We start from the raw sequence: 21,849 nt of genomic DNA on the forward strand, positions 1-21,849 counted from the left end.
AATGCATTTTCCAATATTACGTTTCTATTTTGTGCTGTACATCCATCACTGTACAATATAATTTTAGTATCCTGTCCAGATTCTCTGTGGATACTCGGCAAAAGTTTCTCCGTGATAAACTTGGCAATTATGGTAGCGTAATTGTCAGAGGATAACCCACCTTCGGTCTCGTTCCAGAGATAACAAAATCCGTCTTTATTTTTTATATTAAATATACAAAAATTGTGCGTGCATATCTTAGTTTTATAATATAGAGATGACACATTAGATTTGGGTGCCAATAACACAGCTTGCGTGTCCATTGTGAATACAAATTCTTCTGTATTTTTATCCTGTTCTTTTTCAAGTCTAGCTTCATTCTTTCTTTCTATGTGCTCCTTGTATTCTGTGTCAGGTATATTTCCGAGTTTGTGAGAGAGGCACTTTTCACATTCATCTTTTTTTGGCTTAAACAGTAATATATTTTCAATTTGTAAAGTGTTGCTAAATTTAGCAATTGAAACACGTTTGGTATTCCTTGGCCTGCACCAGTCTAATGTGTAGAAATTGTACAAGGCTTTTTTTGATGTCCATTCTGGCAACAAATAAAGCTTGGTCAAACTTTTGCGGCAATAATGGGATTCCATTTTTGGAATATTGTTCAAAAAATCTTTAAGTGATTTCACTTCTACTTCGTAGGGATTTTTTGTTGCGTGTTGATTTGTTTTATGAGAAATATTCTCTTTGCCTTTTTTCCAGTTCCAGATAGTCATTTTGGTAAGACACAAAGTGTTTTGAAACATCGTTTTACAAACTCTCGCGCGGCATTCGTTAGTCAAGTTTAAGTTAAATACCATTGTGCGTTTTCTTCTTGTTAATAATGGCTCTTTTCTGTCTCTTGGACGTTTTGTGGGTATCTCTTGCACAAGACCATTCACGAAAACCTTTTTTTCCCCCCAAGTCATTCTCCAAAACAACTCAAATATAGTTTTCCTTTCTTCTTCTGAAACTTCGCTACATTTTAAAGCACTTTTGTTAGTTGTCCTACATTTGCATCGAGGTTTAAGAACTCGTTTATTTTTTTGTGTTTTTTCCCATTTTCCTTCAATTTTTTTACGCCCAGTATACTGTTGCCCATTTTTCCTGTGAGGCTTGTTCATTTGATCTGTCCATGTAGCTTTATTTACCTGACACCTTTTTCTTCTCATAATTCTACTAGGTTCTTCTTCACTGTTAGAATCAGAGTGCTCAGAATAAGGTACAAGTTGTGCATTCGTGAAGTCGCTACCATCACTTAAATATTTGTCAATCAAGCTAGTATTGTTGTCTTTCTGTGCTGTATAATGGTACGCTGTAACTGGAGCTAAGCATTCCTCAGTAACAGATTTCAAGAAAACAGACGAATCATTATTGAGACTCGCAACAGTCATAATCTCTTGTGCATGAGCATTATATATAGGCGCAATGATATCTAATGGCTCAGTATTGATGAACACCTCTGTGGCAGCCTCAGATGTACCACTAGCAAGTGGCTCAATTTCCATGATATTTCCTGTTAGAGTATCAGATGTTGACGTACTATCAGCAAAAAGTATCATAGGCATATCTTTAATAGATTCTTCTGTGAGAATTAAGTAATTTTAATTGTTTTGCTTCAGTGCAGCTTCAACAAGTTTTTTTGCCCTCGACATCCTCTTTATCTGTAACAATAATCTTATTAACATCCGAACCGTTTATTTTATATACTTTTTACACTATAACTTATGAGCACGTTCACTATAACAATTTGCAGAGCAATAATATAGCAATTCTCAAGGGGAATATTTACCTTGACAACTATATTTTTTGCATTCAGTCGTAATCGTAGTCTACTTTGGGCATTGTTTTTGGAAATTCAAATGTGGAAAAATTTCAGTATATACATAAGTCACATATATCTATGCTTTTTTCTTACATTTTTAAAATTGTACCTACTTTTTTTCTAAAAACATACTTTACACAGAATTATCATATTTTTAAATAACTTGGAATTTTTAATTAAACATGAAATAGGTATGTAGAATTTTTAAAAAGTAAGAAGAAGAAAAGTATAGATCTTACTTGTATCTATGCACTGGACTATTTTTTACATTATAAATCGTAAAAAATGAACAACAACTTTAATTTATAGACTACAGGACTGTAAAATCACAGAATTGGTATATTGGGTAACTCCTAAATTCACATAGTAAATAGTTACGTTAAAAATGGACAACTCCATCATCACATTTTTTGTTATAACTAGGATATTGCCCACAAAAAGTTATATTATTTGATTAAAACTACTTACCGCCACTCTTATACACTGTATCGTTATCAAATCAACTTTATTTTATCTGGTATTATAATTCACAGTTTTCTAAAAAAGACCGCGCACTTAAAACGTGGCACTTGTTACTCACCGTCAAATACAAATAAACTGGGGGTTGACCTTGGAGTTAGCCACATTTCGGTGTTGTTATGTTAGTGTTAGAAGTTGACCGTTTTACGTGTTCACCGTTTTCTCCGTTATTTTAAAAGCTAGGGAGATATTTTATTGATCATAATGTGAGCGACAACTAGACGCAGTCGACAACGCCAAAACCTGTATTTCGTTAAAAAATTGAGTTAGCCGCTTTGCAAGTTAAGCCATCGTTATATTGATCTTAGTTGACTATAAATATGGGAAGATGGATAGAGATATAACCAATTTAGAGCTGTGTTCGATGGAGGAGTCAAATAATACATGTACATCTGATCGTATGTTAGTTTGATTCCTTTATAGAAAATAGTTCATATAATGCAAAAAAATGAATAACTATAATTGTAGCACTAACTGTAAAATTGTGAGTATTATTTGTAAACTATTGCAAGCTTTTTCTAGATATTTCTCTAATATATTTATTAACCAATCCAGAACAGTACTTTTGAAGTAAATTTATTTTGTTTTTTACAATTGTGAGCTCCCGGTTCAATTTATTTCATAATTATAATTCTAGCAATAATTGTTATAATTGTTTTGTATTAATTGTTTTAATTCGTAAGCTATTTTAAACTTTTTATAAATATTTGTAGTACTGTCGCCAATATATTTAATAACCGATCCAAAACAGTACTTTGGATCTAAATATATTATTCTTTTTTATCAGTTTGGGCTACGAAATTATTTCTATTACTTATTTCTTTTATCTTTAAATTTTTTTTTTTGACTTAAAAAATTGTTTTGGGGACAGAGATCCACTTACAATTTCGAATCGTTTTTTATAAGGAAAGTACTCCAAATTCCAGTAGATTTTGCATCCCTTTGCAAGTTAAGTAAATTATATGTTTGTAGGGTGTTCAGCCACAGTTGTGTTTTAATTACATAATATAAATATAATATCGAATCAAACTTCTGTTCGATTGTGCTATAAAATTTTAAAATATGTGTTTTAATTCGTAATAATTATTATACGGTATTTGCATATTTCAGTTTATTGAGACACCTAAATCTCGTTGTCAGATAATTCTCGGAAACCAATTAGAATATTTGGTTTATTTATGCAACACGATAGAAGAAGCCGTTGTAACGATCTTCTTTGACTCGAAATATGGGAACATGGATAGGTATGGAACCAACTTAGGTCTGTGTTCTATGAATAGGCCAATCCCAATATGTATATCTAATCGTGTTTGGTTTGTTTTCTTTGTAGAAGAAACGTAGCTTTAATAGTTAATTTGTGGACAAGATATTCCGAAACTGTTTCCTATTTAATATATTTATAAAACATATTCTATAAACGTTTCTATTGTGTTATATACTTTTAACAAACATATGTTGTTTTATGGCCAATCTTTGAACTAACATTATATTCATATGATAACATAATAACTAATATTTCTTTATAACATGGTTAATAACTAACATGGTTTTACCTATTTCAGCTACTGTTGAAATACCTAAATCCCTTTGCCAGGCCATTCTCGGGAAATAATTGGAATATTTGGTTTATTTATGCATCATGAAAGAAAAACCCTGATCTCCTTTGACTAGGAATATCTGAAAATGGATAAGGATGGAACCAATTTAGAGCTGTGTTCTATGGAGAAGTCAATCCAAACATTTATATCTGATGATCTTTGGTTTAATTTCTTCTTAAAAAGTAGTTCACATATATATCACCCAATAAATAGTTATAATTGTATCAATAGTTTATAAATTTATTGTGAGTATTATTTGTAACCTTTTTAATTAAATTTAAATGTTTGTATTTTGAGAACGATTTCCGAAGTAGAAATTGAAACGTTAATAAACGTACTTTAACTTTTAATTGTGGCTTATTCCCATTTAAATAGTAAATCATTTTTAATTTAAACTTCTTATAGATATGTGTTGTATTATCGCCAGTATATTTAATACAAAGAGTACTTTTGAAGTAAATTTATGATTCTCTTTTTACCAAGGTGAGTTACCCTTCCGTTTTCCTATCAATCAATCAATCAATTCTCGAAATTAGTTTTTAGAATGTGTTGCTTCCTTAGTGCAAAATTTGAAGTAACGTACAATTGGTTTATTTTTTTTTTTCTTTGAGCTGAAAAATTTTATTAGGGGTCGAAAACACCACTTTTGAAGAAAACATATTATTCTATTTTAATTAATTTTAGGCTACTGGCGTTTTTCTATTAATTATTTCTTGAGATCAGTTTTCACAATGTTCTGGTTCTTTGTGCAGCATTAAAGCTAAAGAAAAGTTTGTTGGATTTTTTTTGACTTAGGAAATTGTGTTGGCGATAGAAATTCTACTCCAATTTCGAATTCTCTTTTATATTCTAAGCAGTCTGATCTCGCATATCTAAGCCAGTTACTTTTGCAAGCCTTGTAAAAATCACTTTGTAACCCAAATCAAGGATTATTTGTCATTGCAGCATACATAGTTTTTTTGTGGACGACATATTCTGAAACTGTTTTGTATTGGCACGTGAAAGTTAAACTCTATGTTTATGCGGTATTCGGTTACAATTGTCGATTAATCACTTTTAAATTTAATGTCATACCAAACTTCTGGATAACCGTTTCTAGTGTGTAATATACTTTTAACATACATCTTTTATTTTATGGCCAATCTATCAACTAATATTATATTCATATTACAACATAATAACTAATAAAATGATATGATTTTATCTATTTCAGCTACTGCTGATATACCTAAATCTCTTTGCCAGGCAATTCTTGAGAACCCATTGGATTATTTGGTTTATTTTGCACCACTAAAGTAAAAACCGTTGTATTGATCCGTTTTGACTAGGAATATATGAAAATGGATAGAGATAAAACCAATATAGAGCTGTGTTCTATAAAGAAGTCACTCCAAAAATGTATATTTGATTTGATTTTAGTATACATAATGCAAACCCAATGAATAACTATAATTGTATCACTAGTTTATAAATTGTGAGTATCATTTGTAACTTACTTTAAACTTCTTATAGATATGTGTAGTATTGTCGCCAATATAGTTAGTAGCTGCTCTAATAATTAATTATTTTATACTAATTATAATTATAATTAGTTTTTAGAAGATGTTGCTTTCTTGGTGCAAAATTTGAAGTAACGAACAATTAGTTAAATTTTTTTCTTTGAGCTGGAAAATTATGTTAGGAGTTTAATATCGAATCGAACTTCTGGATAATCGTTTTTATTGTTAAAAAATTTTAACATGCGTGTTTAATTTTATCGTCAATCTATTAACTAGCAGTATATTTATACTATAACATAATAACTAATAATATTCTGTGGTTTTACCTATTTTAGTTCAGTTTAAGTTAATCTGTGCCAGACAATTCTCGGAAACTAATTGAAATATTTGGTTTACTTGTGCACCACGAAAGGATCTACAAACAATGAATAATTATAATTGTAGCACCAAATGATAAATTATGAGTAGGTATTATTTGTGGCCTTTGATGGAAAGGGTAAACTTTGTTGCCAAACTATCCACATTTAAGAGAGGCGTATTTGAACACCTAATTGCTTCAAAATATTTATAAAGGACCACTGAAGCAATAAAACAATTAAGAGGTATTTTCCTTCGATTTATTTACACAATAGACTTAAGGGCTGGTTCAAACATTGACAATTATCGCAATTCTGATTATTACATAAAGAGTTATACAAATATTAGCTTTACAGTGAGTGCGGGGAGGCAGTAACAGATATACATGAAATGATAAAATTGAGAGAGACCAACTATATACGTTTTAACACAAAACACCGGGTTTACAAGCGCATTTATAACTTACGCACCACGCGCTTATCGGGATCACACACACCCACCCGGCCTTCACTTGCCGAGAGGCAAATTGGCACTGTCTGTCTACAAGTTACATAACTAGGGGAGGACGGGTCCCTGATCTAGGAAATCAGTCGCACACACGTTAACACGATAGCTGCCGACCTGAGCGCACAATTTGATAAAATAACTATACTACGATTACACTATTATACAGGTTGTTTTTACAACATACTGCCCCCCGTTGAAGCACTAGCTTTAACATTATAAAGCATTAAAAAGAAAAGAGTACATAAAAAAAAAACCAATATGAGTAATAGTATACAAACAACATATGAGTAAAAGTACTAAACCTAATAACATTAACATAATCCTTCACTAGGAAGGGGACACAATTTTGTTATCGTGCGTTTGAAAATCCCATCCTTAGTTTTAACAGATGCAATTCTCACTCGGCCATCTTTACCCGGAAAGACATCCATCACTCGTGCCAATGACCAGTAGAGAGGAGGGAGATTATCTTCTTTAACTAACACAAGGTCATTGGGTTCTAAATTTTTGAATGGGAGAAACCATTTTGGACGATTTTGAAGTCGATTCAGATAATCAGTCGACCACCTTTTCCAAAAAAGTTGCTGGAGCTTAGAAAGATTTTGCCAGATGCTAAGTCTATTTTCCGGGATAGATGTATACTCCTGGTCGGGTAGCGAGGTGAGAGACCTTCCAATTAGGAAGTGACCAGGGGTAAGATATGTGAAATCGGAGGGATCATTAGAGAGGGCACAAATGGGCCGAGAATTAAGTACGGCTTCAATTTGGGTAAGCACGGTACTGAATTCCTCGAATGTAATTTTGAGATTGCCCAACAATCTATAGATATGATGTTTAGCGCTCTTTATAGCGCTCTCCCAGAGTCCTCCATGATGAGGAGATCGAGGTGGTATTGTTTTCCACCGAATTTGAGAGGAGGCTAAAAATGCCTGAATAGAAGAGTTAGTTTCCGTATTTTTCAAGAAATTATAGAGTTCGAATAACTGATTTTTAGCCCCAAGAAAGTTTGTCGCATTATCAGAGAAAATAGTCTGAGGGAGACCTCTGCGACTGATAAAGCGCTTGAGAGTGAGAAGAAACGCTTCTGTTGTAAGCCCACTGACTAATTCTATATGAACCGCACGTGTGGACATACAGACAAACAGAGCTATGTATGACTTTATCAAGGGACTTTTACGAAGTTTAGAGGCCTTTATTAGAAAGGGACCACCAAAATCCAAACCTACATGAGCAAAAACTTGAGCAGAGCATAAGCGTTCCTTAGGTAAATCAGACATGATTTGAGCTAAGGGTTTGGCATTAAACTTGAAACAAACATGACATTCGTGGACTATCCTCTTAATCTCACGTAGACCATTCAAGGGCCAATATCTGAGGCGAACTTGAGAGAGAGTATTCTGAGGACCTGCATGATGGAGCCTAAGATGTTCTTTTTTGAGAATCAGACGAACAACATGATTTTTCGAGGGGAGGAGGAGAGGATATTTTTGATCAAAGGTAACTTCGGAATACCTAAGACGTCCACCTACACGGAGCATTTCATTTTTGTCAAGAAAAGGAGCAAATTGTAAGAGAGACTTATTAGAAATAATCTTATTGCCTTTGAGATCAGCAATTTCTGAGGAGAAACTTGAGTTTTGCAATAATTTTATAATTTTCATTTCGGCATTTTGAAGTTCAGATACTTCAAGTGCACCGGATAATTTTTGAGTGCCAGACTTTGCGTTATTACCAAATCTGAGTACATAAGCTATAGTCCTTACATATTTCGTGAAACTGGAGAACCTTTCAGAAAGCATGACAAAGAAATCAAATTGAGCACTTCGAGTGTGAAGAACAACTTTTCTTTCTTCAGGTAATTTATTAGAATTAAACTTCGGACTATATTCAGACAAATTTAGGTCAAATGTTTGCAAAAACTGAGGACCGTGAAACCAAAGAGTGGAGTTGAGTATGTTAGAGGGCATCATTCCTCTGGAGAGGATGTCAGCAGGGTTGTCTTTAGACTTTACGTGTCTCCAATGAGAGTGAGAAGAATTTTCTTGAATTTGAGCTACCCTGTTGGCGACAAATTGATTCCATCTGGAGTGATGTGATCTGAGCCATGCCAAAACTATCTCAGAATCGCTCCACATGTTTATAGAGGTAATAGAGGGCAATTTATCCTTTATGATATCAACCACCTTTGTGGTGAGCTTGCTAGCCAATAAAGCACCCATAAGTTCCAGCCTTGGAAGCGTTATGGTCTTTAAAGGAGCAATACGACTTTTCGAAGCAATGAGAGAGCACGAGACATTTTTTGATTTGTAGATAACCCGTATATAACAACAAGCAGCATATGCTTTCAAACTTGCGTCAGAAAAAGAGTGAATTTCAATAGAAGAAATTTCATGACATGAGAAAAGACATCTGGGTATGCTTATGTCTTTGAGAGCAGCGAGATCAGTTATAAACTTCAACCATTCATTTAAAATATTTGAATCCACGGAGTCATTCCAATTAATTTTAGAAATCCAAATTTTTTGCATAATAATTTTAGCAAGAACAGTTACGGGATTAATGAGCCCTTGTGGATCAAAAATTTGAGCGATAATAGAGAGTACTTCCCTTTTTGTGTAATTATCCTTTATTGATAATTGAGGTACAGAAATTGAAAATGTATCAGTACTGGGGTTCCAACAGAGACCTAAAACCTTATTAGAAGCATTCTCTGGTGAAATAATATACGCAGAGTTTGTAGAGAGACTAGAAACATTTTCCAAAAACATTTTTGAGTTAGAGCACCATTTATGAAGAGAAATGCATGCCTTGTTGAGTAGGTCAGTTATCTCATTATGAGCCTTAAGAAGAGTTTGCGTGTCATTGGCCCCATATAGAATGTCATCTACATAGCAGCCTGTTAAGAGAGCATCGGAAGCCAATGGGGAGTTGTTTTGATGAGTTTTAGCTAATTCCATCAAACAACGAGTACTTTGAAAGCTTGCGCTTTTTGTTCCATAAGTTACGGTTTGAAGCTCAAGACATTCGATGTCCTGTTCTGGAGAATCCCGCCAGAGGATATTCTGGAGGAATGTGTGATCAGGATGAATTTGTACCTGCCTGTACATTTTTTGTATGTCGGAAGTGAAGACATAGGTATACAATCTAAACCGAAGGAGAATGTCGAAAAGTTCAGGCTGAAGAGTTTTTCCTTTCAACAGGATGTCATTAAGAGAATAGCCACTGGAACTTTTCATGGAGCCATCAAAAACCACCCGTAATTTGGTAGTTAATGATTCTTCTTTTATGACAGAGTGATGAGGTAAAAAGTATTTATTTTCTAAGTGCACATTTGTGAGAGAAAGAGGAACCTTTTTGGCATGTCCAAGAGAAACATATTCATTGATGAATGCTTTATATTGAGAGTATACATTTTCGTGTTTTAAGAGTTTATTTTCTAAACTAATAAACCTTTTCCTAGCCATATTGTAAGAATTGCCCAGCATTTTATGTGCTGTTTCAGAAATGAGAGGAAGCCTTACCTGAAACCGACCAGAAGGTAGAATTTGAGTTGTTTCAGTGAATATTTGTTCAGCCAGATCCTCAGAGGAGGAGATTTTAACAGAGGGGGTCACTTCTTCGACTTCGAAGAATTGTCGAATTATATTATCGAGCTTATCTTCCTCAGATGTGGACTGGACAAATAAAGAGACATTTGAGTGTGTAGGAGACAACTGTGAGCGATAAATTCCTTTGTGAAGTGCGTAAGGAGGTAAAGAACCAAACATATTGTACCCTAAGTGTGTGTTCTGGAGAACAGGGAGTCCTTTACCTAAACGTATTAAACCATCCGATAACAATTCGCTATATATGTCACTGGCAAGAAGAAGATCTATATTTCCAGGGACAGAGTAGGTGGGATCTGCGAGAGTGACTGTAGAGGGGATATTAAATTTACTTCTGTTTATGGATACCTGGGGGAGTCTACAAGTTATGTTGTCTAAAATAGCACAGGAGATTTTGAAACCATTACCATTTCTTTTGTATGGAAAAATTTCTAGATCGACCATTTTGTTCGAGAATGAACTATGTTCAGAGATAGTAGAGATTTGTAACCTTTTGCTGTAAGGAGAGAGATTTAATTTTTGAACCAAATCTTTAGAGACAAATGACGACTGAGATCCACTATCTAAAATACATCTAGCGTGTATGGGTACGCCATGCTTTGAATAAATAGTGACTAGAGCGGTTGCCAGCAGAACATCCTGCTTTATTGACAGAGCAGAAAGAGAAGTCATTACATTTGACACCTGAGAGGTTTGAGATTCAGAGAGAGAGACAGAATTACTTGGACCGGCTTCACCATCAGACCAAGTGTTTTGTACATTGCGAGAGGTTGCGTGATTTTGTCGTTGAAAAGATCTACTAGAAGAAGAGCTATTTTCATGGTCATTGTGCAAGAGTGTGTGATGCCTTTTCTTGCATATACCACATAAACGTTGAGACGAACAATTTTGTGAAAAGTGTTTAGTTCCTAAACAGTTGCGACATAGTTTGTTTTCATTAACAAATTTATACTTATCCTGTAAGAAAAGATTAGCAAATTTTGTGCATGCATAAATAGTGTGTGTAGCATTATTACAAAATACGCATGTTTTGGAGTATGAGTTATTTTTATTACTTGCCGAAGAGAAGAGAACCGTTTTAGAGTTTGTTTTAATAACTTTTTTATCGTTATTATCTGAGGAGTTTAACTTTTCCATAATGTCACACTTTTTTTCTAAAAAATCAAAGAATTGATTTAGCGTAGGAATATCTTTTGACCCTAACTCGTATTCGAAAGACCGGTGAGTAGTAAAGTCCACTTTTTGCAAAAATATTTCTATTAATAAGAGATCCCAATGCTCGATGGGTACATTCATATTTTTTAGCGCGAGTAAGGTCTGTTTTGCGGTGACCAAAAATTCACGTAAGGCCTTTGCATTAGTTTTGACTAAGGATGGAACTTTCAAAAGACGCTGTATAAGCAAACTAATTACGCGCGATTTGTTTTCGTAGCGATTTCGAAGAGTCTCTAACGCGATTTGGAAGTTTTCTTCTAAAACTTGGATGTTTTCTACCAACTGGAGAGGTTCGTTGCGTAGAAAAGATTTGAGATAAACAAAGCGCTGGACGTTGTTGAGTTCCGGGTTATTAATAATTAACGTCTCGAAGAGCTGACAGAATGCACTCCATTCTGAGAAGCATCCTGAGAAAATTTGAATTTTAATTTCGGGAAGAGTCACTTTAGCACTAGCTAAACGTGGAGAAGTGAAACTGGACTGGTGTGAAGGAGGTTGGAGCATCTCCATTCTATGTTGAAGACCTGCCAGAGTTGAGAAGTACTTTTCTTCAATTTCTTCCCTATCGCGTTCTTCAGTGTTGTCTTCGTCCAGTTCCTCAATCTGATCCATGAGGTCATCATATTTGGCGTAACAATTCGTTAATTCAGTACGACGGAGTTGGAACTGCAAGGGATCCGTTTCTTGAGTAGAGTTATCCCTTAACCAATTAGAGATACGAGAGATTTTTGATTTCAACGGTTTGCGTTGTTTCTTTAATTGATCCATTGCGGTTAGAGATGTATCGAAAGCTTTGCGAGATATTTATCTATGAGAGATACACGAAAAATAAACAATTTTAGAGTCTAAAATACAGCTTAGTCCACCCCGTATAATAAACAAGAGTCTCAGAAAATAATGTCTGTACGAATCCTGCGAAATATAAACTCGTCCTGTATACTAATAATATGCGTTCGAACTTTTGAATGTCCCTGTACCGTGATTATAAAAATATATTTTGGAACGAACTCACCAAATAGACATGAATCTAAAAAATCCATAAAAATCCATAGTCACATCACATGTTTCTTGTCAGCAATTTCACTTGAGATGCACCTCGAAGAGCGATAAATCTAACATCTAAGATTGTTGGGTGGAAACACTTCAAACACTTGCGTTGTGACGTAATGTTCCATGTGCCGTGAGATTGTTTATCTTATACGTTTTATTTTGTGAAGAGCACTCAGTAACGATATTTATTTTAATTTTTACGGGAAGAGAATTAAATAAGAGAAAATTAATTTGATTTATGAAGATAAATCGGAAGAGGAATTGCGATAAACAATATGCGGTTCGAAGAGACCACAAATGATGGAAAGGGTAAACTTTGTTGCCAAACTATCCACATTTAAGAGAGGCGTATTTGAACACCTAATTGCTTCAAAATATTTATAAAGGACCACTGAAGCAATAAAACAATTAAGAGGTATTTTCCTTCGATTTATTTACACAATAGACTTAAGGGCTGGTTCAAACATTGACAATTATCGCAATTCTGATTATTACATAAAGAGTTATACAAATATTAGCTTTACAGTGAGTGCGGGGACGCAGTAACAGATATACATGAAATGATAAAATTGAGAGAGACCAACTATATACGTTTTAACACAAAACACCGGGTTTACAAGCGCATTTATAACTTACGCACCACGCGCTTATCGGGATCACACACACCCACCCGGCCTTCACTTGCCGAGAGGCAAATTGGCACTGTCTGTCTACAAGTTACATAACTAGGGGAGGACGGGTCCCTGATCTAGGAAATCAGTCGCACACACGTTAACACGATAGCTGCCGACCTGAGCGCACAATTTGATAAAATAACTATACTACGATTACACTATTATACAGGTTGTTTTTACAACAGCCTTATTCAAACTTCTTATAAATATTTGAAGTATTGTCACCAAATGTTATTAACCTATCCAAAATAGTATGGATTAAAATGATTTTCTTTAAACAATGTGAGCTATCATTGCATTAGCTACTTTCTTTTATTAGTCAATTTTCGAAATCAGTTTTCAGAATGTGCAAAATTTTAAGTAAAGAACATTTCGTTAAATTATTTTTTTGTTTTCTTAGTCTATTTGGGTGTATTATTAACCGCAAACAGATTTTTTCTTATATTTACCTACCGTGCTTCAGTTCAATTTTGTTGTCGGGTCAATTCTTTGAATAAATTTGCCGCATCCCTTGGTTTGTTTCTGTAACGTTTTTATTTATGTATTTTAAAAACAGAAACTAGGAAATACTTTTACCGATAGAAGTCGAACTACTGTTGAATTCGTTTATTTATTTAATAGTTATTCATTAAGTTGTCTCGTAGAAATCGATTTAAATAAGGCAAAAATAATCAATATTTTTAAAGTTTTTAATCAAAATTTCAAAAATATCTTTATTACTGTCTTAAATCTGTTTTATAACCTCTCCATATCACTATTTTTAAGTCATGATTATTATTTCATTGTTATCAAGTTTATTCAATTAATCACTTATTAATAGAAACAATCCTGATCTGTGTTAGTTACAACTCTGTTCTGGGTAGATATTAAAATTTTTGAGAAATTGAGATAACCACTGAATTGTCGGTATACTTAAACTCTGCAAGTGCAGAGCTCGAATCAACTTTTATTCGAACTGTTTTCTATTAGGTACCAAATTTAAACTCGTGTATCTGATTAAATTTATTTGGTCAGTAGAAAACAGTTTCCACGCCGCAGAATCAATGACTAATTGTAATGGTACAAGTAAGTGTTAAGTTCTGGATAATGGATAAAGTATATATTAAAGAAGTTATTTAAGTCTTATAATTGGTATCTATAATATTATCCATCCATATCTTTTCGTAAACTTATTATTTTTTAGCTATGGTTTGGTCACCCAAATTCTTCCTATTAGTCAATTCTCGCAATTATTTTGCAGCATTTGTTAACCAGGTTTCTTTGTGCACCAGAAGAAAATAAAAATCCATTAAACTTTTCTCATTTGACTATAGAGCGTTTCACGTTAAGAAAATAACATTGCGGAGATAGGGCCATGTATTTCTTATGGACGATAGAAGCGCGACGATGCCACGATGAACACAAACACGAGTCAGGGCTGTATAATTTGTATTTTAGTTTCCACAGACATGAATTAAATTATTGTTTTTTAACGTAATTGGCCAAAAGTGCCCATTCGAAACAAGAGATGAAAAGTAGGGAAAATGATTTTAATTAAATAAATAGTATTTACAAAAGATAATTTTATTTTATCTTATTTTAATTATAGTAACGACAGTTTATTTGTTTTTCGGTAAGAATACCATATACCATGAATCATAGAAATCAGTAGAAAATACCTATTGCTTAGTTAAATCATGCACTTTGTCGGCTATTAAAGATTTTAAAGCAATAAACGAACCGCTTGGAACGCATATATCTAATTACTAATTGCAACTTAAAATAATACGGTGTGCGTATGTCAGCGATTTTATGTCGTTCTCTGAGACTAAATAATGATAATAAGGCTTTGTGGTTCTTCAGTTGTTATTCTGACTTTACAGTTAAATGTTACACTTTGTCGGCTATTAAATATTTAAAAGCAAATAAACGGACCGCTTGGAACGCATATATCTAATTACTAATTGCAACTTAAAATAATAAGGTGTGTGTATGTCAGCGATTTTATGTCGTTCTCTGAGACTAAATAATAATAATAAGGCTTTGTGGTTCTTCAGTTTTTATTCTGACTTTACAGATAAATGTTAATTGAAAATGGAAATTCAAAAATTAAGCCAAGGGAATATCTTGGACATCCGTGCAAAACGAATTGTTTTAAATGTATTTAATTATCATCTAAACTTAAGAAGTGGTGAAAGTGTTAGAAGTTTAACCCATAAAGTAAGTGCTATGACAGGAGTAAGTTTTAGTACTATTTTTTAAATCCGCAAAGAAGATGCGGAAGGAGGACTAATGCCCATAAAAAAAAACAAGAAAACGTACCAAAAGTAGAGCGAACAACAGAAAGTTCACTTACGATGCAGTAGTTCATACGCGACTACGTGCCATCGTGCATAGTTTTTTCTTTAAAAATTTATCGCCGACATTGAACAAAGTTTTTGCACTGGTTAAAAGAGACAAAGATTTAGCAAACATGTCACGCACAACAATGTGGAGAATACTCCATGAAATGAACTTTGTTTTTTGCAAACGAGGAGTAAAGTCAAGCATGATTGAACGGCCCGATATTCTAAAATGGAGGCGTCAGTATTTGCGTGAAATAAAAAAATTTCGTTCTCAAGGATACACCGTCGTTTATTTGGACGAAACTTGGGTGAATGTTGGACATAGTGTTTCCAAAGAATGGAAGGACCTCTCAGTGACTTCAACCAGGGATGCGTTTGTTAAGGGGTTGTCAACAGGCCTAAAACAGCCGACACAACGAGGCCCCCGATTTGTTATAGTGCATGCAGGTAGCGAATTGGGCTTTGTAGAAGATGCTGCTTTTTGGTTTTTAGCTAAAAAAAACTCAGTGGACTATCATGATGAGATGGATGGTCCTATATTTGAACAATGGTTTAAGGAAAAGCTGCTTCCTAATCTTCCAGAGAAAAGTGTTGTGATGGACAACGCTTCGTACCATTCGAGGAGAAAAGAAGCGATTCCGACACAAGCCTTCAATAAAGATCAAATTAAGACGTGGTTGCTGGAGAAAGATGTCTTTTTTGAAGAAGATTATTTAAAATCAGAGCTCATGGAAGTCGTAAACACATACAAAGAAAAATACATAAAATATAAAATCGACGAGATGTGCAAAGAGAAAAATGTTGCCATTCTGAGACTACCTCCATACCATTGTGAGTTAAATCCAATTGAAATGGTATGGAGTCAAGTCAAAAGACGTATTGCCTCACACAACACAGAGTTTAAGGCCGCCGCTATGGAACAATTAATAAGAAATGCATTTGGTGTAGTTACAGTGGAAAACTGGAAAAACTATTGTAAACTTGCTATTAAGGAAGAGCAAAAATTTTGGGTTATTGATGGGTTGATGGACGATATTGATCCTGTGGTAATAAATGTAACGGTTGACAGTGACAGTAATGAAAGTGATAGCGATGATAGAGAAGATGAGGATGATGTTAATATGCAGTGAGTGAATTATGTGATAGTGTGCAAATCGACGGACACAAAGTGCCAAATCCGAAGAATCTTTGTTCTTTGTTATCAAATCAAACACTGGGGGGTGAATGGTGATCTTAACCACCTTTTCCTTTCATTTTTTGGCTTTTTAACGACAAGCTGTCAACCAAATTTATCACATTCTATGAATGTACCGTTCTATTATATTAGAAGTTGGTATTTTGCCTTGCTATTCTGTCATCTGACTTCAAGGCTATATCTATTCACGTTGGGTGCGTGGGTGTTAAACCTGTCACTTCATTTACCTGCGAGTCTCAGTAAGCTTAAGACTGGTAACTTTATTTTTATCTTAATTACTACATCAATCTTAAATAATTTAATAATGATACCTAAAGTTAAAATGAAAATCTAATTGATTATAAATAAATTGTTGGAAGTGCACTCATGATCTTTCTGGTTCTTTTATACAACAAAATAAACTTTAATGTTTTTTACTTAAGTTTTTATATAACTTTTTTATATACATGTATTTTTACCACATGTTCTTTTGCTGTGCTAATGTTGTTTAATTGCAAACTTTTCCTAGTTTCAATTAATTGTTTTATACAACTTTAACTCTAAATGTCCAGTTTCGGAAGCTTTTTTATACTTTTAATATCATTGACTGCTACATGTCTAAGTAAGGTAACACACATTTTTTTTTTTTAACTTCTCTATGGATGTTTGGTTTTATATTGTTCTTTTTAGATGAACTGATGATGCTTTCTGAGCAGAAAGCGAAACGTCTTCAATAAATAGATGAAGTAGCCAACTTCTTTGTCTTTTATTTCTCCACTTTGACCGAAAAACCCACCACTCTTCGAGTGTACCTTAGTTTATTATATATATATATATATATATATATATATATATATATATATATATATATATATATATATATATAAATTTCGGTATCGCGTCAATTGAAATAAATCAGTGCTTTGTTTATTTTCATTGGAGAACCATCTCTAAATGAAGCCAAATGTTCATTTAAATTTTTTTTAATCTTCGTATCTATGAATATGAACATCATTTTTTGCAGAGTTTGTGTTTTTTGTTTTTTTTTTGTTAAGTTAGTTTTAAATAATGAGTAAAGTTTACAGTAGATATATAATAACATCGATAATATACTACATATTAGTTGTAAGTTATGAACTATTAACATCTGTATTTCTTATAAACTCTATGTCATCTGTTTATATTTTAGAGAACTGATGAAGCTTTAGATATATAAAGCGAAACGTCTTCGATAAACTTATGAAGTAGTTGACTTCTTTTTTTATTTGCCAACCTGAATGACCGATTAAACCTCTGAATTCACTAGTTGAATACTTTACTTTAGATATATATATATATATATATATATATATATATATATATATATATATATATATATATATATATATATATATATAAGATATATATATATATATATATATATATATATATATATATATATATATATATATATATATATATAACGTATAGTGTATAAATGAATGGACACTAAATAAAAAAAAAGACTGGAATAACCACATAAGCCGAATGGGGGAGGCACGTGTGATCAAAATAGCAAGAGATAAATCATTAATCGGTAAAAAAAGTATCGGCCGACCGCGCAAAAGATGGAGTAACAACCCTGTATATTTCAAAATAATTTTAAAATGTAGGTTTTATCAACTTACAAACTAGTAATTTAATTTTTTTACTCTTTCGCTGTAATCTTTCGTTCCATTAGTGGTGATTCACCCTGTATACAAGGAAAAATTTTTATGTATGTAATTGTTGTTATTACTTACATGAAAATAAAATTAAAGCTGCACTTGTTTTTTTAGTTATATCTTATTTAAAGCGTTAATCAATATGTAATGTTAAACAATAGTAAAATATAACTATTTTTATTAGACCTATAATAAATGCATACCTATATCTGTCTATTAAAGAAAAAGGTATTGATAATGCATTATTTTGTATTCAACTATACATATCCTTTTATTAGTGAAATTAATTAACTACAAGTACACAGTGCTGAATACGGCTCTGATTAGAATGAATCATAATATATCGACAATCTAATAAACCGCATGCCTAAGAGTTTTGGCAACACTGATCTCCATAAGCCTAATGTTATTTTCTTAACGTGGAACGCTGTATAGAAAATAAAAAGATTGTGCCATAAACAGAAATCAAACCAATTTCGAACTGTTTTCTATTCAATGAGTAATTTAATTCTAAATTAAATCTGATCGGGTTTATTTTGCATACATTGTAGAGAACATTTCATATAAAGCAAAATAATAATAAACTGTAATCGTAGCAATAGTTAATTATCGGATAATAGGTTTAAATGTGTTAACAATAAGCTTTTAATATTGTTACGATAAATATCCTGGCCTAAAAATAACTGTAATATATATGATGACTGATTCTAATATGTTTTAGATTATACGAAACCTTTCGACCATAAACCCCAAGTAATAAAAAACTGGTTCCATTCGAATCTTCCGGAATTAGGCCTGTCCATTCGAGGCGAAACCAGGTCAATTGAGGTCAACATCCATTCAGTTCTAGAGCAGCTGTTTTCGTATAAATATGAGGGAACTTTTATTTTGAAAACGGTTAATAAAGAAGAGTCGCGCTCGCGATATTATTGTTACGCTCGCCTACTAACAAATTATTGTATATGTAGTGATAAATAAACTTATATAAATTATCGTGCCTTTTAATAAATTAAAGTAGGAACAATATAATAAATTAGTAAAGACATTATAAATTAAAGACATAACAATTAATAAATTCACAACAAATGGTGCCAGAAGTGAGATCGAACATAAATTAGACTTATAATAATAATACAAGTGAATATTTATAAATTGTGAAAATGACGACGATTTATGAGCTGACAGTGACTAATTTAAGAAGACATCTTGAAGACAGAGAATTAGCTTCTACCGGAAAAAAGGCTGAGTTAGTCCAACGACTAAAGAACGCTTTGCTAGAAGAAGGACTAGATCCAGAGACTTATATATTTGAAGATGCTGTCCTCTCGTCGATTTCGAAAGTTTCTGGTGACATCGCATCATTAGAGAACAAAGTTTCTGGCGATATTTCGAAAGTTTCCGGCGACATCGCATCATTAGAGAACAAAGTTTTCGGTGACATCGCATCATTAGAGAACAAAGTTTCCGGTGACATCGCATCATTGGAGAACAAAGTTTCTGGCGATATTTCGAAAGTTTCCGGCGACATCGCCTCATTAGAAAACAAAGTTTCTAACGAGATTTCTTCTCTGGAAAGTAAACTTTCTGCTAACATCTCTAAAGTCACTTCTGAGATGTCTGCTCTTGACGATAGAGTGTCTTCATTAAAAAACCAAGTTGCTGCCGATATGTTGGCCTTCGAAGAAAAGATATGGAAAGAGATGGAAAGGAAGATGGAGGAAACAGGGACAGCAGAGAGAGGAAACAATCCAATTACAGCAGAGACAAAAGAAGACGAGACGAAATGTAAGTTGGAAACACGGCCGGAATTTGAAGGAAGTGGAGGTTCTGTCCATGTGAAAGTCCCAACTTTCGATGGAAAATCGTCATGGAACAATTACATGAAACAGTTCGAATCAGCCGCAAGAGCAAATGGATGGTCTGAAAAAGAAAAGGCTGTAAACCTGACTATCGCTCTTCGAGGAGATGCCTTAGATGTGCTTCAGACCATAGCCGTAGAGGAGACCGATGATTTCGAACAACTGAAGAAGAGATTAAATATGCGATATGGCCACGAACATTTGGAGCATGTATATCAGTCACAGCTTAAAAATCGTAGACAGAAGAAAGATGAGGCTCTTCAAGAATATGAGGTAGATATTGCCAGATTAGTACGATATGCTTATCCAACAGCTCCCGAAGACATGATGGAAAAATTGGCCGTTCAAACGTTTATTGATGGTCTTCGTGATCATGAAATGCAGAGAACACTGCGATTAGCTCGTCACAAGACGCTGGTTGATGTCCTATCCGCCGCCCTCGAATACGAGTCAGCTACGCAGGCCTCTGGCGGGTACAGTAAAGTTAGGACTGTAAAAGAGGAAGGAGATGAAGATAAACTTGACCAGCTCGTTAATATGATGAAAAGCATGACATACAAGAAAACGAAGACCATCAGATGCTGGAATTGTGGCGAAATAGGACACGTACGAAGCTCCTGTAAGCACCCTAGGTACGACGCAAATCAAGAAACTCACCATCAGGAAAACTAGAACGGGTCAGCCTTAGGGGGGCAGCTTCGACCCAAAACTTTTCCAAAGACCCTCTCATACTAATAGCTTCTTTGAAATGTCGTGAAGATAGTGTATATGTAGATGGAGACATAAATGGTAAAAAGCATACGTTGTTGGTGGATACCGGAGCGACCAGAACCATTATACGCCCGACAGTTATAAACAGCCGGAAGAAACTGTTACCAACGAGGTTACGACTTCGGACCGCTACAGGTGAAAATGCCAACATTCATGGAGAAATCCAGGTACAATTGGGAATTGGGGCAGAAAAGTTTGTCCATACTGTTATAGTTGCTGACATCGAAGAGGATGTTATATTAGGAATGGACGTAATGAATATGCATGGATTCCAATTGGATTTTAAGAATAAGGTAATCAAAGTTGGCAACGAGGAGGTATTTCTTCATCCACATAATGACAACACTGTGCAAGCAGCCATTACAGAAGATACAGTCGTGCCTGCGAGAAGCGAAACGATCATAGTAGCGCGACTACAGGGAATTGTAGACGAAGGGAGACCTGTTATGATGGAGCCTTGGAACCACGACGATGAGGTTGGCCGTGGAATCATAATTGGAAAGGAATTGGTGACTTCGGCTAAAGAAATTCCTGTGAGACTTATCAATGTCAACGACTACCCAGTGACCATAAAGAAAGAGACAAAAGTAGGAACTTGTGTACCTGTGACATCCATAATTCGTCAGGCGACAACATCTGATAATTCCAACGACAAATTCGACCAAATGGTTGCAGTTGCAGGACAGTCTCTAAATCAGATGGAGAAAAGGAAATTAAGGGAATTTCTTCGGCAGTATCGTGATATTTTCGTACCGAAAGGAGGAAAGACGGGAAGAACTACCGTTGTTAAGCATAAAATTGATACTGGTAATGCTAAGCCAATTCGTCAAACAGCTCGACGATTACCACAGGCGAAGAGAGAGGAAGCTGAAACGATTGTTCAGGAAATGAAGAAAGACGGGGTGATAGAACCTTCTACGAGTCCATGGGTCTCTCCGGTGGTCCTGGTTAAGAAGAAAGACGGAACGACGAGGTTCTGTGTGGATTACCGTTTGCTGAACAACGTTACCAAGAAAGATAGTTATCCTCTGCCTCGGATCGATGACACATTGGACACATTGGCTGGAAGTAAATTGTTTTCTACTTTAGATTTGAAGTCTGGATACTGGCAGGTAGAAATGGACCCAGTCGATAAAGAAAAGACAGCCTTCACC

At 34.1% G+C, this 21,849-nt stretch overlaps 1 protein-coding gene across 1 annotated transcript; it reads right to left on the reverse strand.

Moving 5' to 3' along the window:
• Positions 1–6,631: 6,631 nt before the first annotated feature.
• On the reverse strand, positions 6,632–11,908 carry LOC140452944 (uncharacterized). The gene is made up of 2 exons (XM_072547262.1): positions 9,128–11,908; positions 6,632–8,566 (listed from the first exon to the last, which is right to left on the reverse strand). Exons 1-2 carry the CDS (start codon positions 11,906–11,908, stop codon positions 6,632–6,634), a joined length of 4,716 nt encoding a protein of 1,571 aa, XP_072403363.1.
• Positions 11,909–21,849: the final 9,941 nt, after the last annotated feature.

Source organism: Diabrotica undecimpunctata, chromosome 11, assembly GCF_040954645.1.
Source record: "Diabrotica undecimpunctata isolate CICGRU chromosome 11, icDiaUnde3, whole genome shotgun sequence".
Classification (NCBI taxonomy): Eukaryota; Metazoa; Arthropoda; class Insecta; order Coleoptera; family Chrysomelidae; genus Diabrotica; species Diabrotica undecimpunctata.

Excerpts from the sequence above, each read along its gene's own strand:
- LOC140452944 (XM_072547262.1), bottom strand. The coding sequence starts at position 11,908 with ATGGATCAATTAAAGAAACAACGCAAACCGTTGAAATCAAAAATCTCT. Across the intron at positions 8,567-9,127 it reads TAACTGACCTACTCAACAAG|ACCATAACGCTTCCAAGGCT; the intron begins GCATGCATTTCT and ends GCTCCTTTAAAG.